The 24871-nt window shown below is 36.7% G+C and overlaps 1 protein-coding gene across 1 annotated transcript in view; it reads right to left on the bottom strand.

Moving 5' to 3' along the window:
• Positions 1-202: 202 nt before the first annotated feature.
• Positions 203-24871, bottom strand: part of MSL2 (MSL complex subunit 2) — a 32942-nt gene continuing 8273 nt past the window's right edge. Inside the window, exon 2 of the mRNA XM_011231796.3 lies at positions 203-4101. Within this exon, the coding sequence (XP_011230098.1) occupies positions 2510-4101 (1592 nt within the window). The 3' untranslated portion in view covers positions 203-2509. The remainder of the gene's footprint in view (positions 4102-24871) is intronic.

Below are 24871 nucleotides of genomic sequence, written 5' to 3'. Positions count from 1 at the left end.
CTAATAACGTAAATCCGGTTACTGCAGTAAGAATTCCTCAATCATCCCTACTTAGCCATTGGTCAGCATTCCTAAATTAACTCATGGTATAAAGAAAAACAATGCAAAAATCAAGGCACTGTAATTAATTATTCTTCCCCAAATGTATATAATATAGGCCATTCAGAGCACACTATCCCAAACCCCTCAGTATTCTACAACATAGAATTAGAAAACTAACATTTATTGATAGATTTAAGGTGTAATACAGGTTTCCAAAAATGTGGCAGTGAGAATACCAGCATAAAAAAGAGAAACTTGTGCTAAAAACAACCTGAATTAATCATTGGCAATATTACATAACAATCAAGGCCCTCACATACTAATGATTTCCGCTTTGTCTATATTGCCAACCTCCCATGCATCAAAAAACACAAAACTAAAATTATCAAACTTGGGAAGCAATAAAGTATTCTATAAATTTTAAGATCATAGTATTAGGAAAGTTGGGGAGATTTGCAAAATATATCCTAATCATGTGTACAATCTCATTTCTAGTCATTTTTGCAGTGATTATTAGTGAATAAAGAACAGATTTACAAGTTTATATAGCAGGGCATCTGGGTTCAACACAAAACTGTTACAAACTTTAGGCAAATACATGTTTCATAAGACACTGCTAACACTTAAAGGAAGTAAATAAAATTCCAAAACTTGGAAAGCAAATAAAGACAAGACAACTAAGAAGCATTTTCCACCATTTACTCTTGTTATCAAAAATAGTTCAACTCTTCTTGCAAAACAAAAACAAAATAGTACATACTGGACACATACATCACATTTTTCTTCCTATGGCTTTAGCCCACCCCCACCCCACCAAAAGAGACAAAAAAAAAAAAAAAAAAAAAAAAAAAAAAAAAAAAAAAAAAAAAAAAAAAAAAAAGCCCAACAACAACAAAAACAATTCTACCTGACCACATTCACAGAAAATGACACCAGGATACACTACAAAACAGAAGGAGGTGTCATCTGCTCTGTGTCCAAAGGTTTCTTCTCCATGTCTTGTACTAGGTGAGTAACCATCATTGAACATGCTGTGTGCCAAATCAAAACATAACTTCAAGATATGTCAGATCTCATGAGAGATGGTGAACGTAGTAGAAATTGGAAATTTTCCAGCAGTATTTCTCTTTAAATAAGCACTGTCAAAGCAGCAATTCTTTTTTTAAATCATAAGGTCATTTCTTTACAACCTAGTCAGTCCTTGTTGTATTTGGGCTGTGCTCTTTCAAGCAACTGACTAGATTTCCCTTCAACAGAATGTTTGTGACTCACTTGTCTTCCCCATAAAAATTAAAGGGAAGACATGCATTTAAACTGAAACATAGTTTGTGCTTTACATGCAAAAGAGCATTCTAAAGAAAATCCTCCTAGCTTCAAACCTACCTAAATGCACAGGCTTCATAAAAATGCATTTTTTATTTGGCCTCTATAAAGAAGCCTTCATAATGAATAGCACCCCAAAAGAGAGAAAAGGAGCATATTCAAAATAAAGTCTGTGAAACTATTAGAGGAAACAAACAAAATCAAAGTAGTGGCCAACAGCAATAAATATAATGCATAAACCTGGGTAAGTTTTGGGGCATTATTTCAAAATTATTTTAAATAAATCCCAATTTCTAAATAAAAATTTTTTTAATTTTTTAAAAATTCTGTCACATCCTATAGTCTAAATTCAATTACCTTCAGACTAAAACTGCTCTTCTCCACTTCATTTATCTAATTAGAACACTGCTAAAAGTGAAGGACTTTGAATTTTTTCCCCTAGAAATGAGTTGGACATTAACTATAAAAGTTACTCAAACTCAGAAGGGTTTTATAGCATAAACAGCTAAACATCTGCAATCTTGACAGAATTTCAGTTTTCAAAAGACAGATTTCAACATTCTAATGAGGGGCAAATTTTCTTTCATAATACTGCTGATTTAAGAACTGCTACATACACCAGTAGCCAATTTTCATGATCAGAAATGGTATTATGTCAGCACAAAGGTTGAGCTGGACACATCAGCTTTTCAACAGGAGAAGCATCAATGGCATCTGAAGGCAGCACTGAGTCTCCTGAACTAATGGCTACTTTTTCACAAAAAATTAGCACAATCTTTATGGACTGACTAGATACCACTTCCTTACATTTAATCATAAACTTTGATTATGCACAAAGCATGACCATAAACAATGAGGTTAATGTTATTTTCCTTGCCAAAGTTCATTTTGTATAAATCAGTTGCATCAGCATTTGTTCTCAAACTATGAGGTTCTGTAAGAACTAAGGACATATAGTTGTAAGGTTACTCCTCCATTATCTGCAAACTATTTCCCCGACACTAACACATATAACTTAGCAATGAAAACACTTGATACAAGTGATCTATATGCAGGAGCTCCGGCAAGTTAAACCAACAAAACCATAGCTGCCGTAAAACTGTAGCTATTTCCCTACCAGAGGTAGGTTTAAAGACCCACTGATTTAACAGTCGAATCTCATGTCTATAGCTTCATCCAAACTTTTATCATCATGTGTACTGGCAGCTAAAAACGTTGTTACTGGGGACCCTGTGACATTAATTACACTGGTGCTGGTACTAGCATTGCGCACAGCAATGCTAGTCACATTAATGCCCAAAGTGAGCCTGGTCTGCTCCAAGGCCTTTTCTGGCACAGCAAATGCCTCCAGCTTCTTCTCCCCATTGGCCATATAGGAGTTTTGGCAGCCACGACATATGCAATCTAAGCAGGCTTTGCGGTTAGAGTAGCAAGGGCAGCGTTGGCCGCGGCATGTAAGAACACTTGGATTTTGAGTAGCACGCCCACATTTACACCCTTTCTTTTCCTGGGGTTTTTTATACACAGTCTTGGTAGGACTTCCTGGCATAAAATGGTGACTAGGAATCTTTTCCTTTACGGTTTTGTCTTTTTTAAGAATACCTGGCTTGGTTTTAGAGTGAGATTTCTTGGATCCATGTTCATGACTCTTTTTCATGCTTTTAGTAGATAAAAGTACAGTTTTGCTGATTTTGGGTGTTGTGCCTCCATTGGGAACAGTTGCTATAGGTTGAAGAGAAATTTTGCTCTCCCGTTTCACTGTCACAGGGGCAGATGCCCCCAACGTTGGGCCTCGGATAATGGTAGAAATTGGAAGTGGCTGAACTTTCTCACTGTCACTTTCTGATCTGGATCGTTTTCTATTCAATTTTGCTACTTTCGGAGTTGCTGCTGTACATGATAACCCATGAAGTGCAGGACTGGTGGACATAAAAACATTATGGCTAAGAGACTGGGAAGAAAGCTGCAGAAAAGGTCCATTGGATACAGTAGCTTCCAAGTTGGGCTGCAAATTAGGGCAACAAACCTCTGTATTTGAAACAGTTTCTAAGCTGCGGAGCACTTCCTCAACACTCAGTAATAGAGAGTCACCAGGTTTTATATCTTCACTGAAACTGCAGATATCAATGCCTGTGGAGCATAAGTCAGTGGCTACTGTGTCACAGACAGGTGGCAGGCTGTCAGACAGATCCTCAGTTTTTATGTCAACAGTGTTACATACATCAATTGTGTTTGAATGTTCGGGTGAAGGAATATTTATACCAAATCTATCTATTGAAAGCCCATTATAAGTCGGCAAACCATTGATAACAGAACTGCCAATAGCAATGCTGAGGGTGCTTTCAGATATCGGAGATAAACTAGCTTGAGGATCAGCTGTGGGTTCTGAGGTTGAAGGTAAAGGGGAATGTGTTAAACACAAAGTAAAGGATGAATCTGAGGGTTTTTCTGTCTCCTCACAAAACAATGATCCATCATTAAGCAAAGCCAAAATATCAGAAGAACAGTCGACTGCTTCTATTATATCCCGTGCCAATGTAGTCTGTGTGATATATTCGCATAGTTTTTTGTAGCAGTTCACTAGGATGCTTAACTGCTTGTTTTCCTCAAATTGCTCATAGTCTTTGCACCAGCTACATGAAGGTTTCATCATCATTTTCTTGCCTTTACAAGGTTTGCAGACATAATGTTGGCAGGTGGAGTTGGTGGGTGCAATAGGATCTTGTAGCAAATGTCCTAAGAGGGAAAAAGGAGGAAAGCAAAGATTTTAGTAAAATAAATTTATGATTTCATACACTGAAGTTAAGATGAGATTATAAGTAATCTATTAAAATTGAGATGTGTTACACTCACCAGACCCGATAACAAAAAATGTATCTTACAGGAAATGGAAAAATACTCAATAGCGCACTTCACTTCCAAGCCATATTCCCCATTCCTTTATCTCAAACCAGAATCTTCCTTGAGTCTGTATTTCTCTCCCAAACCGTATGTTCTGCTCCACTTTCTTATCCTCTTCTCCAAAGGCTATAAAGAGTGTGAAGATCAGTCACCAAAAGCACAAACTTGGCTTAAAACCCTTGGAACCTGAACCTAACACAACATGGTAATGCTACAATGTACTGACAAAATCATACTGTTTATTTTGTATTAAACACTGGGAAAAATGTATGAGGAAGAGACACACTTAGTCCCTACCCTCATTAAACACAGTTTAAGGGTATTAATCAGTACAAAGGCATCTTCACCGAAAAAAAAGTAATTTCAAACCATTTTATTATATATACTAATCTAAAACTGAGAAGATTGAAATGTTATGATGAAAAAGAACTATGTTCATTTATCAAAAGAAAAAAGGGAGTAATACATTATACTCAAATTCTCCTACAGAAAATCAAAATGCAATGACAAAAAAGAATTATGTTTAAATATATCAAAAGGGAAAAAGGGGGGCATACCACCAGACTCAAATTCTTCTGACAAAATACAAAATGACCCTAGTCACAAACCACAAGTATCCTAAATGCAGCAATATCATATAAAAGTGAAAGTGGTCTCCCAAATTATAAATGACCTGTGTAGATTATGTACCAGGGAAAGAGAAAACAACTAGACCCAGTCACTATTTCCATCCTACTCCACAAAGAAGCAACTGTTCTTGGTTCCCAATTCAGGAAAACAGTAATAAACTCAAAGTAGCACCTGTTTCTCATACAAAATTATGTAATTAAGACTCAGGCACAGGAAAGAAGATACTTCGGGCTACAGCCAAGTGAAATCAGCAAATCCTCTCCCTTAAAAGCAACTAGAAACCTGAAAATTTTTGATAAAACGAGTCATTTTCACAACCAAAGACATAAAACCACTGGAGAAGCATTTATATGTTTCAAAAACTGCTCAATTTCAGGTAACAACAGTGAGAATCTGTAGTGTTCTAGTCTGGGGCTGCCCAGTTCTCCCCTTCCATTCAGTTCCATCAGTGTTACCCTGAGGACCAGAAGCTGCCGTGACAGAAGGAGGCTCACTCCATTTAGTGCAGAGGATGATGCAGGGCCCCAGAAACATGATCACTGAAAGTGACTTCTCAGAGGCTAGCCAGCTGGAGAAGGCAAACAGCACAGTTCTTACTAGCCTGAGGTTCTTACTAGCCCAGGTGAAACAGACCATAAACAAGAACAATTTACCCCAAGTTGCTCTGACTCAATGAAATCTTTATAAGAATCCAGATGTCTTTTTAAAGAAACTGACACACTGATTCTAAAATTCTTATGGAATCAGAGGACCTAGTATAGCCAGAACAATTTTTTAAAAGTGCAAACTTGGAGGACTTACACTACCAAATTTCAAAATCTTCTTTAAAGCTATAGTAATCAAAACAATGTGACAATGGCAAAAGAATAAGCATATCAATCAATGGAAGAGAGCAGAGTCCAGAAAGAAATTCTTACATTTATGGTCTACTGATCTGTGTGACAAGTCCCCAGATAATTCAACAGTATTTTCCGCACATCATGTGGGACCATTTGATATCCAAAAGCCAAAAAACAAAAACAAACAAAAAAACCAACAACTACTTAGATCCTTACCTCACAACATGCACAAACATTAACTCAAAATGCATCACAGACACCTAAAATGTAAAACCTAAAATTCTAGAAGAAAAACACAGAAGAAAATCATGATTTTGGGCTGGGGAAAGTGTTAGATGTGACACCAATGCACAATCTACAAAGGGAAAAAGTTATAAAATGCATTTCCACAAAATAAAAAATGTGTGCTTCAAAAGACACCATTAAGAAAATAAAAAGATAGGGGTGCCTGGATGGCTCTGTCCATTAAGCATCTGCCTTCAGCTCAGGTCATGATCCCAGGGTCCTGGCATCAAGCCCCACAGCAGGCTCTCTGCTCAGTGGGGAGTCTGCTTCTCCCTCCCCCTTCCCCTCTGCTCTATCAAATAAATAAAATCGGGAGGAAGGAAGGAAGGAAGGAAGGAAGGAAGGGAGGGAGGGAGGGAAGGAGGGAGGGAGGGAGGGAGAAGGAAGGAAGGAATGGATGGATAATCCAGTCTGGGAAAAAGTATTTGCAAATCATGTATCTGATAAAGGGCTTACAACATGACATATCAAGAACACTTCCTACAAATCAATAAAAAGACAACTCAATTTTAAAAGTGGGCAAAAGATTTGAATAAACATTTCACCACAAAGACTGAGTGTCTTTGAAAAGACATGAAAATATGCTCAATATCATTAAGTAAAACCTTACCACACTGCTTACACACCTATTAGAATGGAGAAATTCAAAATGGACAGACAGTATACCAACAGTGGGCAAAGATGTGGAGAAACTGGAACCCTTCTGTATTACTGGTGAGAATGTAAAAGCAAAGATCACGCTAGAAAACAGTTTGGTAGTTTCTTAAAAAGTTAAACATACATTTACCATACAAACCAGCAATTCTGCTCCTAGGAACAGGAGCTTTCATCTCTCAGAGAAACGAAAATATACGTCCATATAAACGTATGTGAAATATGCATAGCTGCATTATTCACAACACACATAAACTGGAAACAATCCAAATGTCCATCAACCAGTGAAAAGAGAAACAAAATGTAGTACATACAATGGAATACTGTTCTGCAATTAAAAGAACTATTAGTACATGCTACAATATGATTAACTTCAAAAGCTGCTAAGCAAAAGAAGCCAGATGCAGAAGAGTACATTACTGGATTATTTCATTTATATAAAATGCCTAGAAATGGCAGAAAAGCAGAACTAGTTGTTGCCTAGGGCTGGGACCAGGAGCAGGGATTAACTCTAAGTGGGCAAATAGAACTTTTAGCAGTGATGAAAATGTTCTAATACCGTATCAGGGTGATGGTTGTACAACTCTAAAATCTTTTAAAAAAACAAACAAAAAACAAAAACAAAAAAACCACCTTATGCACCAGTAGTTATGAAATCCAACCTTCTACCTAATACAGGAATTCTTGGAGTACCCTTGACTTTAGTTAAGGCAGGATGAAGGAGGTATGAATATATAGATACATATGTATGCATTTAAAATAATAAAACATAAGGTTAAAGAAATACTTTACATATTGGGAAGGAGAGACTGAACAAAGTAAAAAAGAAAAGGACCAGACTGACTATTCTGGGTTTAATTTGTTTTGTAGCTTTTAACTCTCAAACGATGTAATAAACATTTTACATAAGTATACAGCTAACTAAAGTTTTAAAATAAACCCCTAGGGACACCTGGGTGGCTCAGTTGGTTGGGCATGTTCCTTCGGCTCGGGTCATGGGAGCCTGCTTCTCCCTCTGCCTCTCCCTTGCTTGTGCTCTCTCTCTCAAATAAATAAAATCTTTATTTGTTTGTTTGTTCAGAAAGAAAGAAACCCCTAAAAATGAAAAGCAAAACAAGTAACTTTAATTTTATATCAAATTGATGTTATAACCATTCAGAAATTAACTATTTTGAATGACTTTGTAACACAGAAAACTGATTCTAGCATCCTAGTTTCGTTCTTCAGCAATCACATTGGTGGTGGTAGTGTTGACAGTTACTATGAAGGTGTTAAAATGTCTACTGTGGGATAAAGTAAATGTTGTGTCCTGGAGAATCTGGATTTTTTTTTTAGTAGGAAGAAAGAAATCAGAAGATAGAAAATGTTAAGCAAAAAATCCTGTAGTTCTGTATTTCAATTGGATTTTTCAGTATGAATTTATGTTTTCACCTTAAATATGCATATCTCCCAGCACAACACACATCAAAAACTCTCACTGATTCATGACTCCACCACTACTGAGTTCTTAAGAATTTCCATCACCTGACCTCATTACCTATTGGACTGCCCAACCATTCCCCAACACAAATATTTGAAACTTTAACCCACCATTAGAGATGCCTATACCGAACTCGTTTTATGCACTCAGCTAACCATCTTAATCCTGAAAGGCTTCCCAAAGGGTTCTCTTTACACCTCACAACAAAGGCAGTTCCAGTGATAGGAGGGAGAAAGTAAAAGATTCAGGGGTTTCTTAGAGCTAGGTAAGTGTCAGCCATGTATCTACTGTATGCCGCTAAAGAAACTCCTCCCTGCAAAATTAAGAAATGTTACATAACACTTTTAGAATTGTAAAAATACACCTTATCCTAGAAAATAAAATGGATGGGCAATCTGAGTCAAGGGGAAACGCGTCTGTCACTCACTGGCAGACTGTACTGTAAAAACTGGGGAGTATTTGGGGAGAAGTTTAATTAATTTTATCTTAGATCATATTCCATATAGTTTCACATCCAAGTACAAAAAAAACTTATTCAAAAAAACACATCTTGGGGCACCTGGGTGGCTGAGTCGGTTGGGTAAACAGCTCTTGATTTCTGCTGGGGTCATTATTCGGGGTTCTGGGATCAAGCCCCGCAAGGGGCTCCCCACTGGGTGTGGAACCTACTTGGGATTCTCTCTCTCCCTGACCACCAACACCCTCCCCCTCACCCCTGGCGGGCTCTGGGGGGAAGGGGGGGACAAGCATCCCAGATTTTAAAAATGTATGGTTTGACGGGTGCCTGAGTGGCTCAGTCAGTTCAGCATCTGCCTTTGGCTCAGGTCATGATCTCAAGGTCCTGGGATTGAGCCCTGTGTCAGGCTCTCCGCTCAGCAGGGAGTCTGCTTTTCCCTCTCCCTCTGTGCTCTCAAATAAATAAAATCTTTAAAAAATAATAATGTATAATTTATAACAAAATAATTTCTCACAGCATTGCCTTGAATCCTTAGCCTGCAATGTGTCACAGGAATTTCTTCCTTTACATAATACAAGTTGTCTTGTAACTAAATGAATTTGATATTACATGCCTTATTTAAACAATATTAAATGATGCTATACTGACCCAAAAAGACTAATAACAACTACTCATTTTTACTCCTCACCTAAAAAAAGTTACTGATTCCTTATCTGTTCTCCCTCGTATTAAGCTTTTCCCATCCCCAATCAGCCAATTATAATTTGAGACCAAGTCTTAGTTTTAGATCACCACAATGGCAATTCTGGGAATACATAAATGCTGGTAATTAATTTACTAAGATACTTAACATCAAATTTCTGAATGTTAATTTTGTGAAACTTTTTATTATAATAAAATTTTCAAACAGACAAAATCAAAAATAGTATAATTACCCTCCATATATATGGATCACCCAGATTCAGTAATTATCAAGATTTTGCTACATTTGCTTCATCTACTCTTTTATTAAGTATTTCAAACAGGTCTCAGACATCATTAATTCACCTCTCTTTATATACATCAGTATAGATCATTACAAAGTACATTTTCTTCTGTAACCCACAATGCCATTATCACACCTAAATCAACATTTAAATAATTTTTAAACCATATTTAGCTTTAACTTTTAAAGCACTAGAAAAGGGCTTTAATTCGCCCATCAAGACATATTTTATAAATTATACTTTCCTGAATAAAACTGCTTTTTAGCCATAAAACTTCCCCATTATTATATGGATTTAACATAGATCATTCAAATCATTAGAGTATTAGTATACCAAAACTAGCACTGGATTGGCTGCCATGCATTTTATCCCTACCACTGACAAGAACCACTGACGGCATTAAGATTTACAGAGCAGCTTAAGTTTAAAAGAAAGACCCACAGCACCAAAACAAATAAGCAAACAACTATAACTAGGTCTCAAATCAGCTTGCCCTTCTCCATTCAAGGAAAACACACTTCTTAGCAGAAGCAAACAAGAATATCATTACTCTCTTAGTAAACTCTAAAATATATAATTGATTCCAATTTTTTAAAAAGCACTGGCAATCCATTCACTTCAAAATACCAATGGTAAAAGTGGCCATACTATACATCTTAGGTTGACATGTAGACTACCAAGTAAATCAGATCTTACTCATGTCCAGAGAAAGATCTTTCTGCTTCTCCATTTTAACTGTGACAGCATTTAACTCCACTAATATTGTCACCAGATTATTGGGGGAAATTAAGTGTAGGGGTCTGGAGAGGGGACACAAGAAAAAGTAAATCTGGTAAGACTCAAATGTTTAGCAAAATTTGTTAAGGACTGAAAAATGATCCTGGGAACACTGGAACTGGCAGTAATAATGATTATAAAATAAAATCTACAACGGCAAAAACTACAACAGGTTAGAAGGTAACACAGACAAATAAGACATGAGTAACAACAAAGGAACTGAAGAATCATTAATCCTCATTTTAGAGTTTATATGAAAAAGAAATGATCCCAATGAAAGTAATTTCAGTAAAACGAAAATAATTAAAAAATGGAAAATGGTTTAAGAAATTAAACTATCTCAATGGCTTAATTCTGGCATTTGACAAAAATGGATCTTATAAGTAAAATGGCATATGCACAAAAAGAGCATTTATCAGAACCAAAATATTCTGTATTTACCACCATCCCCTCTCCAGAATTCCCACTTCTAGAAATGCTTCTATTACAGCACAAAGATTACCTCATCAATAACCTCAAATAATGCAAGTAATTTTACATAAATCTTAAGTCGTATCTGAGATGACACTTGAGGAGGATCAGGAAAAAATAGCCAAGACTCACATGAGCAACATCCTGAAACACCACTATCAGAAAGTAAAAAATGGGGGTGCCTGGGTGGCACAGCGGTTAAGCGTCTGCCTTCAGCTCAGGGCATGATCCCGGCGTTATGGGATCGAGCCCCACATCAGGCTCCTCTGCTATGAGCCTGCTTCTTCCTCTCCCACTCCCCCTGCTTGTGTTCCCTCTCTCTCTGGCTGTCTCTATCTCTGTCAAATAAATAAATAAAATCTTTAAAAAAAAAAAAAGAAAGTAAAAAATGCACACAGGCGGCCATGGTTAATGATTAAAACCATCATAATATTTCTCCAAGAAGCATTCTTGGCAATTAGAGTATTACACTCAAGGAATCCGAAAGGACACACAAATCTTACAATACTTAAAAAGTTACAATACATATACTGATATATGGAAAAATATCTGGGGGAGGAGATCAACCTTTGTAATAATCTCTCAACCAGTTTTACCAAAATAATGAAAGAGAAAAATAAAAATAGTACAGAACCCATCAGATGTAAAATATGTGGCATCCTACAAAAGACAGGAAGCAGTTTTCTGCTTTTGCTGATAATGCAAGCAATATAAAACAAAAAGATCATAAAAGATACATTCCTATATACTAATTAAATATGTTTCCACAACAACCTAAATTTGCCTCCCAACAAATGGACCCATATCAAAACTAGAAAATAAAAAGCTACCAGAAAATCGTATTAAAGTTCTAAGGCAATGGGAGGAAAAGAATGACAAAACTACTTGCTAAAATGGAATCATTATATTCCATGAGAGTTTCTTAAAATCATTACTAAAGAAACGTAAGAAAACAGTACTAACTGGTTATCTTAAAATACTCAAAAAAAGCAGAGTTCTTAAGTAGGAAGTTTTCTAGGTTCACTTACGTTACTGACTCTAAAGCCTTTCCTCAAGCAATCACTTTTAAACACTGTAACATACTTTTCATCAGCTATTCCTTTCCAAATGGCCCAGATAACTTCATTGACCACCTTAAGTATGTCTACAGTCACCTGTTATACAGAAAGAAATACTGACAAAGTGAGGGGGGAAGGGAGGGAAGCTTTTTTAAAATCAGTAAGAGGGATGCCTGGGTGGCTCAGTGGATTAAGCATCTGCTTTCGCTCAGGCAGGGTCCTGGGATCGAGTCAAGCGCATCAGGCTCCCTGCTCAGGGGGAGCCTGCTCCCTCTGCCTGTCCCTCCCCCCAGCTGTGCTCTTTTTCTGACAAATAAATAAAATCTTTAAAACATAAAATAAAATAAATAAAAGCAGTAAGAATTTTGTTGCCAGCCAAATCACACTGCTCTGAAGCTCTTGGATCCAAGACAGGATGGGAACTTATAGCAATGACAAAACATTTGACTGAATGATGACAGGTGGCACACTTGATCTTGAAAAGGCACTCTTAAATGTTGCAGACAGAAAATCAAATATTCTGTTTAGGAATGCAGTCTTGGATTCTGCTAGGCACATCTTTCCTGAACCATGAGGGCAAGACTTTTGTATAAAGACTCAATCTAACCATATTTGTTTCAAATATACTTTATAGGTTTCTATTCTCTACAGCATGACCAAAAAAGAAAAAAATATGTGGCCATATTTTAAATATTCTCAAGAAAAAAAATCAATGAAAACATAAGTCTGATCTTGAATGCAGGGGTCAACTTTTAATTTACAAAAGGCAATTAAAAACAAGACAGCAGAAACACTAACAATGAATGACGGGGTAGGGAGAAGGAAGCTAATTAAATGCCAAGACTGTTCAATATGTTTAAGAAAGTATTCATTCCTCTTTTTGTTACATCCTAAAACATGTCCTTATGATCAATTTTTTTTCTGTATGTTTGGCACTATAAAATTAAATTTCTTTTATCATATTATTACATGATTCTATTAACATTTGCCTGGGCATGTCTCAGAAACATGAAAAACTGGTGGATGTTAATCCCGTAAAGTTTAGCAAATCCATTACAAATCAAAAGAAATTTTATTTTTTTTAAAGATTGCATTTATTTTTGCGAGACAGAGAGAGTGAGAGCAAGCACAGGAGCATGCGCGCAAGCAGGGGGGAGGGGCAGAGGGAGAAGCAGACTCCCCACTGAGCAGGGAGCCCGTTGGGGGACTCCACCCCAGGACCCTGAGATCATAACCAGAGCCAAAGACAGATGCTTAACTGACTGAGCCACCCAGGTGGCACCCACAAAAGAAATTTTAAAGTTCATCAGTGTTGCAAGTCAGGTTCCTCAGCACTCAAACTCTCAAGAGAGAGTTTGGAGTCCTAAAGTTTACCTGGGGCACACTCAGGACTATCACAAGCGGAGAAAGGAAGGAGCAGAGGAAGAACAAGTCAGGCTAGGATATAATCATAATGGCCTCAGCTGACCCCAATGGAAGCTGTGAGTGAAGCTATGAACTAGAATGGAGCCTTCAGAAATGTCCTATTTTGGGGGACAAGGGAGCCAGGTCTTTAATGGGCTAGTCTTTAGACGCAGGTACTCCCAAAAAAGGGGGTGTGAGCCTGGCTTGGCTCTCTTTAAGCCAAGGGCAATTCCCAGGAAGGTCTGACAGCCCAACAACACTCCCAGTAATTAAGAGAAAGAAGTCCTTCGATCCTGAAGTGGGAATTGGGTAATGCATACATGGCATCCACTATAATTAATTCTGTAACTGTCCAAATCTCATCAATTTTGAGTTAAAAAAATGTGCCATTAAAAGTGACTTGGCCCTCCATTTCTTAAAGCTATAAAATAACTAAATATCTAGGTTTTTCCCAGCTCTAAAAGTTGGTGATTCTAAGATTTCACGGCAAGATTTATAGAGTGCATCAAGTCTTACACTTGGATATCATTAATTGTTGAGGTGATACGTACATTAGAGTTCTATTTTGTATGTTGAAATTTTCTATGTAAGTTACAAAATAAAATCCAATAAATACTTGCATGTTTCCACTTCCCCTCATATCTTCATGTTTTCAAATTACCAAAGGCTTTACATATTTAAATATTCTCAATCTTTCCCCACTTCCAGTTCTCCCCACACCGACTTCCCTCCAACACACACATACACAAACACACACTTACACACACACTTAAACCCTTTTCTTCTTTCCTCCAAGATAAACCTTCCCTCTTCCACTGCCTCTGGCTCCAATCCTCCCTTCAGTTACCCACCTATTCATACCCTCTCACTTCTACCTTCAACCTTCCTTACCTATAGCAATTTACCCTCCAGTTATTCATATACTAAAGTATTTCCATAGATTCAGTCTTGTAACAGAAGGCAAAAATTACTAATCCCAAACCAATGTGCATTTCCGGTTGATCATTCTTCCTTAAAAGGCTCTTCTCCCTTAACACTTGTTTCCTCCACCTTTTACATCCTCTTCCTCCTCTGTCTTCTCCTTAATTTCAGTATTCCCCATGTTTCTGTATTAAGATCTATCCTTCTTACTCCATTCCAGTATTCCACAGTAATCTTGGGTCACAGACCCCTTCAAGAACCTGATTATACACATATGCAAAGACACAAACTGTTGCATAAATCTCATGGGGATCATGAACCTTTTTGAAAAGATATGACACCCCAAGTTAAAAACTGCTCCAAACATTCCTTCCAGAATGATCTGTACATAAATTGGTTCAATCACCACTTATGAACTGGTGATCTGAATCTTTACCTCCAGCTCAAATCGTCTCTGCTGACCCCAGACCCACATATCTAACTGCCTACTAGGAATTTCATGTCTCTTTTGATCACCCACAGACAGCTCAAACTTAAGATGAGCAAATATAAACATACTTTCCCTATACCCCCACCTAAAAACCTGTTCCTCCTCCTGCATCCCTATTCTCTTGGATGCTGACATTATTCACCCAGAAATCGAATCAGATAAGCCTGATAACCATCTAGACTCTTCACCAGAATTCCACATCCAGTCTCCAGAGTCTCATTGCATATAGCCTCTAAGTCACCCTTCAAGTTTTATTCCCCTGACTACTGCCTTAGTTGAACCCTCATAATTTCTCACCCCAAATACTGCAAATTTTCTAACTTATCTTCCTGCCTCAATGTCACCTGCTCCAATCAGTCCACCCTCCACACTATCACCAAATAATCTTTCTAAAACACAAGACTGATTATGTCTTTCTTCTTTTCAAAACCCCTCATAAAGGCATAAAAACTGCCAAACACACACATATGTGCGCATACCACGGAGTCAGACAGACAGACACACACACACACACACACCACCTTCAAGCAGCCTTTAAAATCCGAAGTCTTTGAAAGGACATATAAGGCCTTTCAGAATCTGGCCTCCACCCAACCTCCCCATCCAAAACTTCATACCATTAAACTTTCTCCATACTCCATGCCATTCTATACAAACTCCATATTCCATTCTCACCTACCATTCCAGTCTCACTGACCATTCCAAACCATGCAATGCTTACTCATTCCTCTGTGAATTGCTCTTCCTAGAACATCCTTCTTCCTTCCTCCAAGAATAAACTATTCTTTAAGTATCAACTCAAATATGACCTCCAAGAGGAAGCCTTCCTTAATTCCTACACCGCAGTTTGTGCAAAAAGCACTTAACACATTCTCCTATTACATAATATTGTCACCATTCACTGGGTCTCACTAAATCAAGGCCAAAAACTTGTCTATCTCTTTATCTTTAAACCAGTGTTGGCACATAAGCAAGCACCTAATAAATGTACAATGAATGAATCATAAAAAGCACATTAGAGATGGGAGTGACCTTGGAAACCAACTTGTTCCATTTTGGAGTGACCTTGGAAACCAACTTGTTCCGTTTTAACCAAGACAGACTTTCGTAAGTTCACATAGCTCGTCACTGGCAATAAGGAATAGAAGCGGAATCTACTGATTTCCAACCTAGAGATTTTGTACGAACCCAGCACCATCCCTACTTCTGCTATTAAGTCCATGGCATCCACAGAGACAATCTCAGTTTCCTTCCATTTATCAAAAAGAACAATCACTGAAATTGGGCCATAGCAGAATCAATAATTAACCATAAGATGTAAAACCTTTCGGGGGAAAAAAGAAACAAGAATGGGTACTGGCAATAATGGATAGTGAGGCAGGGGGAGCCAGGAAAAGTCAAAGGGGAGGATGGATGCTCAGTAATAATTTTGTGAGGATCAGGAAATCCTTAGCACACAGAAACTAGAGCTGCAAAAGTCCTGCCTGGACTCTCTATACACCAACATCAATTTCTGAGGTCAATCTTAAATGTTCCAAGCGAACACGTATGTATAAAACATTGTACTATCTTCTCTGTAAAGAGATTCCAACAAAAAAGCTCAGCCTATTACATACCTAAGAATTAATAGCATGAGAAACTTTGACAATTCTGTGTATATATTAAATGTGTGGATACATGCAATGTATATGTAGAAAATAAGTAAATGTGTGTGTATTAAATTCCTATAATTAGGATGAGATGGCTTAGCCTAGATTCAGTCTTCAAAAGCAGTATCAAGGCACACACAGAGTGGGAGAATATACTTCTACCAGTGTCAAAAGTCTGACATAGGGCCTCAATAATAATCCTTCTGTAATTTGCCCACTGATTTAAATATCTTAAATATCTTCATTCTCCACTTTTTCCAAATGAAGAGTTAATTTTTTAGGCTATCTTCACTTAAGAAAGCATTTCCCTTTCCTCAATCATTTAAGCAAATAATTTCTGAGGCCAAGCTATATGCCAAGCACTGTGCTAGAGCCTGCCACCCCCATTTAAAAAAGGATGCTCAGAACTTTTTTACATCTCTGAATTACAGCACCAAAATTACACGCAAAATTAAAGATGTAAAATGTTTTCAAACAATAACTAGTACGATAACTCCTAGATGTATACAAGAAAATAACCTCTGAATTCAGTTAAGAACAAAAATGACAACACCACAAAAAGATCATATGTATCACTTTGCAAATGAGCACAAATGAATTAACTATTTTGGACAATTACAACTGTTCTCCTTAAAAAGCCTGTTTTTAGTCTTGCAAAAAACCTGTGCCAAATATAGTTTTTGCAGGCATATGTTGAAGTCTAAACCTCTTAAAAATCTTTTCATTAGGCAAAATTCATGAGCATGAGTGCTACTATAAAGAATAATGAGCTCAAGTTAAAGAGAAATGAATTTGAGATCAGAGAACTTCTCTCCTAAGAAGACAGCACCATTTTCCTCTTGGTACAGATTCTTAATCCAGTTCTTTAAATTTTTGATTGAACATCACTTAAATATGTTCCCTTAAATTTCCACACATTTATTTTAGTAGTAAGCCAAAAGGCAAATACATGCCTCAAAACAGCATCAGGTTCAAATGACCAACGAAGATTTCGAAGAAATTTTTAGTTCTCTCAGTATTTAAGCTGCTACATTCTAGACCACCATTAGCCCCCTAGTATGACAGAAAAATATGCATTTTAATTAAAAATAAGGAAGGAAATAATATGACAGCTGTACGTCGCTAAAAACGGTGATAGAGAATGGAGTATCTTGGCCACCTGACCAAGTGATTATTAAAGAATTCATTATATCAATAACATCATTTTAAGTAATTAAGTACTATGACACCAGTGACAGCTAAACATGTATATCAGGGAGATGGTGAGGTAAAAAAACACAAATTGTGTTTCCAGTTTAGGAAAAGGAATACAACTGGTCTGCTGTGAAATGAAAATTAACAGTTAAACACTGCAAATTTAAAAGTATGAATGTTTGGTTAACCTAAAACTATAAAAATTACTTCCTGATGCTCTTGGTGATGTCATAGTTTATACAAGGTAAGCTTCACAGTCAACTACTATTACAAACTAAAAAAACCAAACACACCATAGATTATTAAAAGGATGATGTATAACTACTCAGAACCACAACACAGTCATAAACTCAAGTCAGACCTCATTTCATATTCTAATAAGAATTAAAAGAGAACGTCAGACATCATTTATCTTAACAATTACTTAAGGGAGACTTTTATAGTGTTTTGTGGTTACAGAGCACTTTTGTACTATTCCATTATTTTCATATTTTAGCAAAGCAATACTGGTCTCATATTAAATTACCAATAAGATAATACAGGCTGGTCAGTTAGTCACAATTAAGTTGAACAATCAAACACTAATCAAATTAATCAATATAAACTCAGTTCCCAATTTCCCAAACTAGTGTTCCATTGAACCAGAAGGCATAAACAGATTTGTCTTCATATTCTCTTAGAGAGTCATCCCAAAATACATTAGTGTCTTAAAACTGAATACTGTCAGAAACTTATTAACACAGCATTGCTTACATTTACTGGCACGCATTTGTTTTTGGTTTTTTTTTTTAAGTGCACCTATTAACCTGGCATGAGGAGTATTCCAAGACATCACTACTGTCATCCCAGGGTTAATACTGAATCACCTATGTGGCCTACTCCAGAATTTCTGGAGAAAATGCCCAGGAATGTACATTTTTAAAAACCTTCTCAAGCTACTCTGATGCACAAACAGAATTAGAATTAGGAACCACTAAAGACACTTTCACCTTTTTTGCCTTGATGCCATCTTTCACAGTAACAAAAACTCCTGGTATTTTTTCTAATCATTTAAACGGGAAATGTGACGAAATAATATTAAGAAAAAAATTTAATCAGCATTTTATTAAAGATTATACTATAAAGTTAATTTTAATAAAGCCTATAAATTCTGACTTCTAACTAACAAGAGCTACATCTTATTTTATTTATGTTAAAAAACGCATTCTGGTGACGTATCTACTCTAAAATGATGTATCTTGTTTGTAAACTCATGAATACTAACAGATTAAAAAACTGAGACTGTGACTTAAGTGCTTGGAATTCTTATATTTTTTACTAAAAATTTTTTTTCAACCATTTTCTGTTACTAACTGATGAATTAAGGGTAACTTCAGATTGGTACTTGCTAACACTTCAAAACACACTGCAAGTGTAAGTAATCTTTATTCTCTAAAAATAAAGGCCACGTAATTCATATCACTACCTTTTCTTTTTAACACTGCTTTTTGAATAACACCTTGTTTATATTATATGCAGAATATTAGAACACAATTTAGAATAAAAATCATGAACCAAATATTTAGAATCATTAATATTTTTATGCTCCTCCTCACTTAGTATTTCAATACCAACTTAATTTTCTTAATGTTTCTTGGCCCTAACCAAGGCCCACTGAATGGATAAAGGAAGAATTAAAAGTCATATTGAAACAATATGACTGAGAGTAAACAAAATATGACTAAGAAATAAAACAATTTAAAATCCTCACAGCAGACAGATGCATTCCACAGAATCATTAACTGGTTATGGGCACAACTATTCGGTCTAATATTCATTTGACATCTCCTCAAACTGCCTTGTTTTAAAGGAATAAAAATAGTTCAAATACTTCCTCTTTTTTAAATATCAGAAACCTTTTTAATATATGAACACTGTGGAACACCTTGTTGAACTCAATTCACTAACAAAGAGTTGGGGAAATTGTTCTATAAGCATATAGGAGTGAGCTCCATTGGACGTTTACAACCCCATCCACCTCTGTTTTAAAATCGAAACTTAAGATGAAAACATTGAAGGCAGCTTTCAATGTTCCCACAGCTTTCAGAACAAATCTATAATTTTTTATTATTATAGCACTGTTCAGAACTTTTATGCAATCATGGGAAATGTCTTATATCTGCAACATCCAATAAGGTAACCATTACCCACATGTAGCTACTGAGCACTTCAGATGCAGCTAGGAATAGCAAAGAACTGCATCAACTAAGTTTATTTAAATTTTACACTATCACAGCAGCTAGTGGCTGCTATATGGGATAACATAAATTTAGGGTATAATCTCTCTCCAGACAAAATGGAATAAGTAGATTTGACTCTTCTACCTGAAATAACTAAAAAACCAGACATAACAATGGTTTTCAGATACTGGGCAACAGACGGCACAGAACAGTTATTGGTGAGAGGGGGAACAAACAAGCTAAGCAGTACAACTGCCTCAGCTTACTGCCTGGAGAATTTTTAGGCCACAAAGCAAGGAGGGAAAACCTACACAAAGACTAGCCATCTTCCTGAGTTGAGAAGACAGAGCTGGGAGGCCAAGGCAGCTCGACTTCTCCAGACAGAGTACTAGAGATGAGAGAGCGGCACAGGGAAAGAAGGCTAGAGATACATAGGACTCTTTTTTTTTTTTAAATTTAAATTCCAGTTAGTTAACATACAGTGTAATATTAGTTTCAGGTGTATAATATAGTGATTCAACACTTCCATACATTACCCGGTGCTCAACACAGCGCACTCTTTAATCCCCACCACCTGTTTAACCCATCCTCCCACCCACCGCCGTGCTGGTAACCATCAGTTTGTTCTCTACAGTTAAGAGTTATATAAATTCTCTTTCAAGTCTTCATTTGAATAGTAATTAGCACATGTGTATGAGGAAACTACCTCAGGATGGAGAAAGAATCCCCAGAAAGGAGCAAAGAGAACAATCCCTGTAACTCAGAGGCAGCACCTATTCCCACCGTTAAAGAGTAAGAAAACTCCTAATTCGGGGCGCCTGGGTGGCACAGCGGTTAAGCGTCTGCCTTCAGCTCAGGGCGTGGTCCCGGCCTTATGGGATCGAGCCCCACATCAGGCTCCTCTGCTATAAGCCTGCTTCTTCCTCTCCCACTCCCCCTGCTTGTGTTCCCTCTCTCGCTGGCTGTCTCTATCTCTGTCGAATAAATAAATAAAATCTTTAAAAAAAAAAAAGAAAACTCCTAATTCACAAGGGATGTCTCAGAGTAATCAGAAGGTTCTTGCCTTAGTAGTATGAAAAAATTAGCCCCTAAAGGCAGCTCTGGTCCCACCCAAAAAAAGCTTGAAAACAAGCCTCAAGAAGATCAAACTCTCTCCAAGTAACTTAACCTCATCCCAAGAACAAAGAACACATTACAAAAATATCCATCAACAAGGTAAAATATTAACAAGGTAAAATTTACAATATCTGGCTTTGAATCAAAAGTAACTAGGCATACAAAAAAGCAGGAAAATATGACCCATAATGGGCAGAAAAATCAATGAACAGTAAACGTAGAAGTGACAGATGACAGAATTAGAGCAGAACATTAAAAATTAAACTTATTTTAACCATATTCCATGTATTCAAAATTGTTGTATGTACTTAATAAGAGAGCTTCAAAACACATGAATCAAAAGGTGATAAAACTCCAAAGACAAACTGACAAATCCATAATTATAATTAGAGATTTCAAAACCGCTCAAAAATGGACAAAATAGAAAATCAGTAAGAATATAAAATTTTGGACGGCACTACCAACCAACTTGTGAAAATGTTTTAATTGACCAGAAATACTGTGAACCAACGAATGTTCTCTGACCGCATAACAAGATAAAGCAATCTTGATTCTAACGATCCAGGTAAGGTTTTACGAAATAATTCAAGATCCCAACAACATTAGAGTTTTATGGCTCAAGGCAGTGTCTGGGACACAAGAGACCTTACAAAATCTTCCATTCCAAGGATTACAGAGCCAAATGCCTACAGAGGCAAGCATGCAAAGTTTAAAAAATAAATGTGACAAAGGTCAGGTGGGACCAAGGGTAATCTGGAGAAGACACATCTTCACCCCTAAGACAAACCTCGTCTCAACTACAGCCAGTGATGCCATGCCACAAAGGAACATAGATCCACTGTTGCCAGAACTTATAATTTTCCAGGAGATACCTAAAAGTTGGATTTTTACATGAACTCTAGATTTTAAAACGCTGACCACCAACACAGTAAATTTTTAACTAGGCCAAAAAAGAAAAAAAAAAAAGCCAAATTCACAATTATCTGCTCTAGTCCACCCCTTCACCTTCCAAATGAAACAAAAAGAAATCAAGTAATTTATCCAAATTGTGAAAGCAGATAATCCCATCTGACCGTATTGGGCATGGACACAGAAGTCCACACTTTTAGAAGGAACTGAAACCAGGATGTTTCCAGGACAGGTAACGTAGTAATGCTTATCTTCTCAGGAAAGACATGAAAACTGTCTTCCAACAAATGAAGGTTAAAATTTTATTAAAGGCTTCCTGAATTGTTCCAGAGGGGAGGAAGAAAAAAATCAGTGGGAGACAATTACAGAGGAGACTTGGGCAAAATGGAAGCAAGAACTTTCTAAAAAGAAAGTTCTTTTTAAAAAGTTGTCAATGATATGGTTATTTTGTAGAGTAGAATTTAATTTAGCTCCCTACCCTAGAGGTATTCCGGAAAAGGCTTGGATGAACTCTCAGGAATATTACAGAAAAGACTACCTGATGTGAAGAAATGGCTGATTTATGGTCCTTTCTGCCTAAAGCTTTATAAGTTTTCATCACAAAGAATAACTCAGTAACAACTTTGTTGTAAGACCTATGTAAAAACTGAGCTGGCAAGCTCAGTGACAACATAAAGGGAAACCTGAGACGGCCCCAGCTTCTGATGGATATGAGTATGTTCCGTCACAGGCCGGACAACCAACTGATTAATTGTAGAGGGTATTCAGAAATCACAAGGATGCCTGAATCAGAATGCTCCCTTCTAATCCTGGATTTCTATATTAAATCTAACCAGAGTCCCAAATTTCAGAACATCAGATAGATATTTAAACTTTTAGCAGGACTGACAGGAAGTTCAAAAGCCCTTGGGTTATACATTGGACCACCCACCCCCACTTTAGGTATGCCTTTAACTGTTACATAAATAATTTCAAAACTACTCAACTTTGCCAGAAAATGTATTTCCAAATTTGAGACCAGACAGCATTTTATTTTTTTTCAAGATTTTATTTATTTATTTGACAGAGAGAGACAGCCAGTGAGAGAGGGAACACAAGCAGGGGGACTGGGAGAGGAAGAAGCAGGCTCCTAGCGGAGAAGCCCCATGCGGGGCTCAATTCCAGAACGCGGGATCACGCCCTGAGCCAAAGGCAGACGCTTAACGACTGCGCCACCCAGGTGCCCCCAGACAGCATTTTAAGTGCACATTTTCTTTGGGTTATAACAATAAAGAAAATGGACGAATGCTGACAACTAAAGTCAGCAAGCAAAATACACTAGCTAGAAAACTAGATTAAAACAACTTGAGAAAACCAGATATTCTAACTCTCGGAAGATTTGAAGTTTCTGAAGTAGAAAGACAATGAATGAAAATAATTCTGCTAAAATATTATGGACTGAGTCAGAGCAAGAAAAAGATAAGAAAAATGGCCAGATATACAGTAATTAATGTGAAAAATTATCTAAGTTAATTTCCGGATAAGGCAACAAAAAATTAATCTTTGAAAGAGAAAAGGCAGAGTAACAGGAATTAAATGGTAATAAGTCAAAGGTCACCATTGGACACAGGGAAAAATATGAGAAAGGATAAGATTTTGAAATATCACTTTTTAAAATAAAAGATAAAATACAGACAGTACATCAAAACTCACAAAAACTCAATTAATCATACATAAAAGTAGCCAAGTGGACTCTGAGAGAAGCCAGTATTATCAGACATTAGCCAATTACTGATGGCATGCTATGCATGCACAAAGAAAACAAGGAAAAAAAAGAAAAGAGGTCTGGATGTTAATTACTTTGAGAATGAAAACCACAACCCCAAGGCGCAGAAGATATGCTGTTTGTTTTACTACATCAAACAGTATATAAAATTATTGTAAAATCAAAGTTTCCAGGGAAGGGCATAAAATTAAAAGATTATAAAATAAATAGGTTATATTTTTATCATTTTCTAATTTTTAGTATTTCTTCATAACCCCAATCCCCAGGGACCATCACATTATTCAACATTGTCTCTTCTCAGGCCCATACCTGATCCACCTCTAATTCCAATCTTCCCTGCAACCTCTCCCAAAATCCAATACCAAACTGCTAAATCCCTGAAGAGTATTTTAATTGGACTGTCCTTATTTCAAACCCGCCTATTTAAATACTTCATGTCCTTCCAAAATCAATGTCCTTCTTGACTTTACTTCTGATATGTAACTAAGTTCTTTGACTGCTTCAATCTTTTCCAAGCATCTGTATTAAACTGCCAGATTTTGTCAGTTCTTCAATAAAATTCAGTACATTTTATCAGGTATATGTGAAAGCACTGTGTTAGACATGTTTGTAAATTTAAGGGTGGGAAATGCCTCATTTAGTCTATTCATAGTGAAAAATTCCTAACCATAACAAAGTATAACACAGTACATATCAAAGAATTAAAATGTTATGACAACCATAAGGAAGACAAAGCTTTCCTTTCATATTATCTTAGGTTGTTCCCTTTCCACTCCCACCACTATTCAGCTTCTATCTAATATGGATACATCTGTTATCCTTCCTAATTGAATTTCACCATATTTTAATAATCAATCTCATATTCTACCCCCAAATTAATCTTTCCTGAAACAGAATTTCAATCACATCACTCTCTTTTTTACAATGCTGTCTCTCAAATGCTTGCAGTAGCGATTTGCAAACTCCCATCCCCATATCAAGATGCAGATTACAAGAACCTACTCACAGACACTCCAATTCAATCCAGTCTGCTGTGATAACTGGGAATCTGAATATGAATAAGCCCTTTAGGTGATTTTGGTCCACAGAGCATATTTCAGGGGGAAAAAAATTCTACAGAGTAAATATCAAATTCCTTAGCCCTGCATCAGGGCTCACCACACAAAAGATCCAAGACTCAACTTATAGGGCAAGGGATCTACAAGAACTCTTCACTACAGATAAACTTGATTTTCTGCAGCCAACTGTTCTTTCCCTCCAACTTTGCTGAAAATGTCCACTACCTTCACCATTCTTCTTGG

Source organism: Ailuropoda melanoleuca, chromosome 6 (genome assembly GCF_002007445.2).
Source record: "Ailuropoda melanoleuca isolate Jingjing chromosome 6, ASM200744v2, whole genome shotgun sequence".
Lineage (NCBI taxonomy): Eukaryota > Metazoa > Chordata > Mammalia > Carnivora > Ursidae > Ailuropoda > Ailuropoda melanoleuca.
The sequence above is the reverse complement of the archived record's forward strand: the minus strand, read 5'-3'. Positions and strand labels throughout refer to the sequence as shown.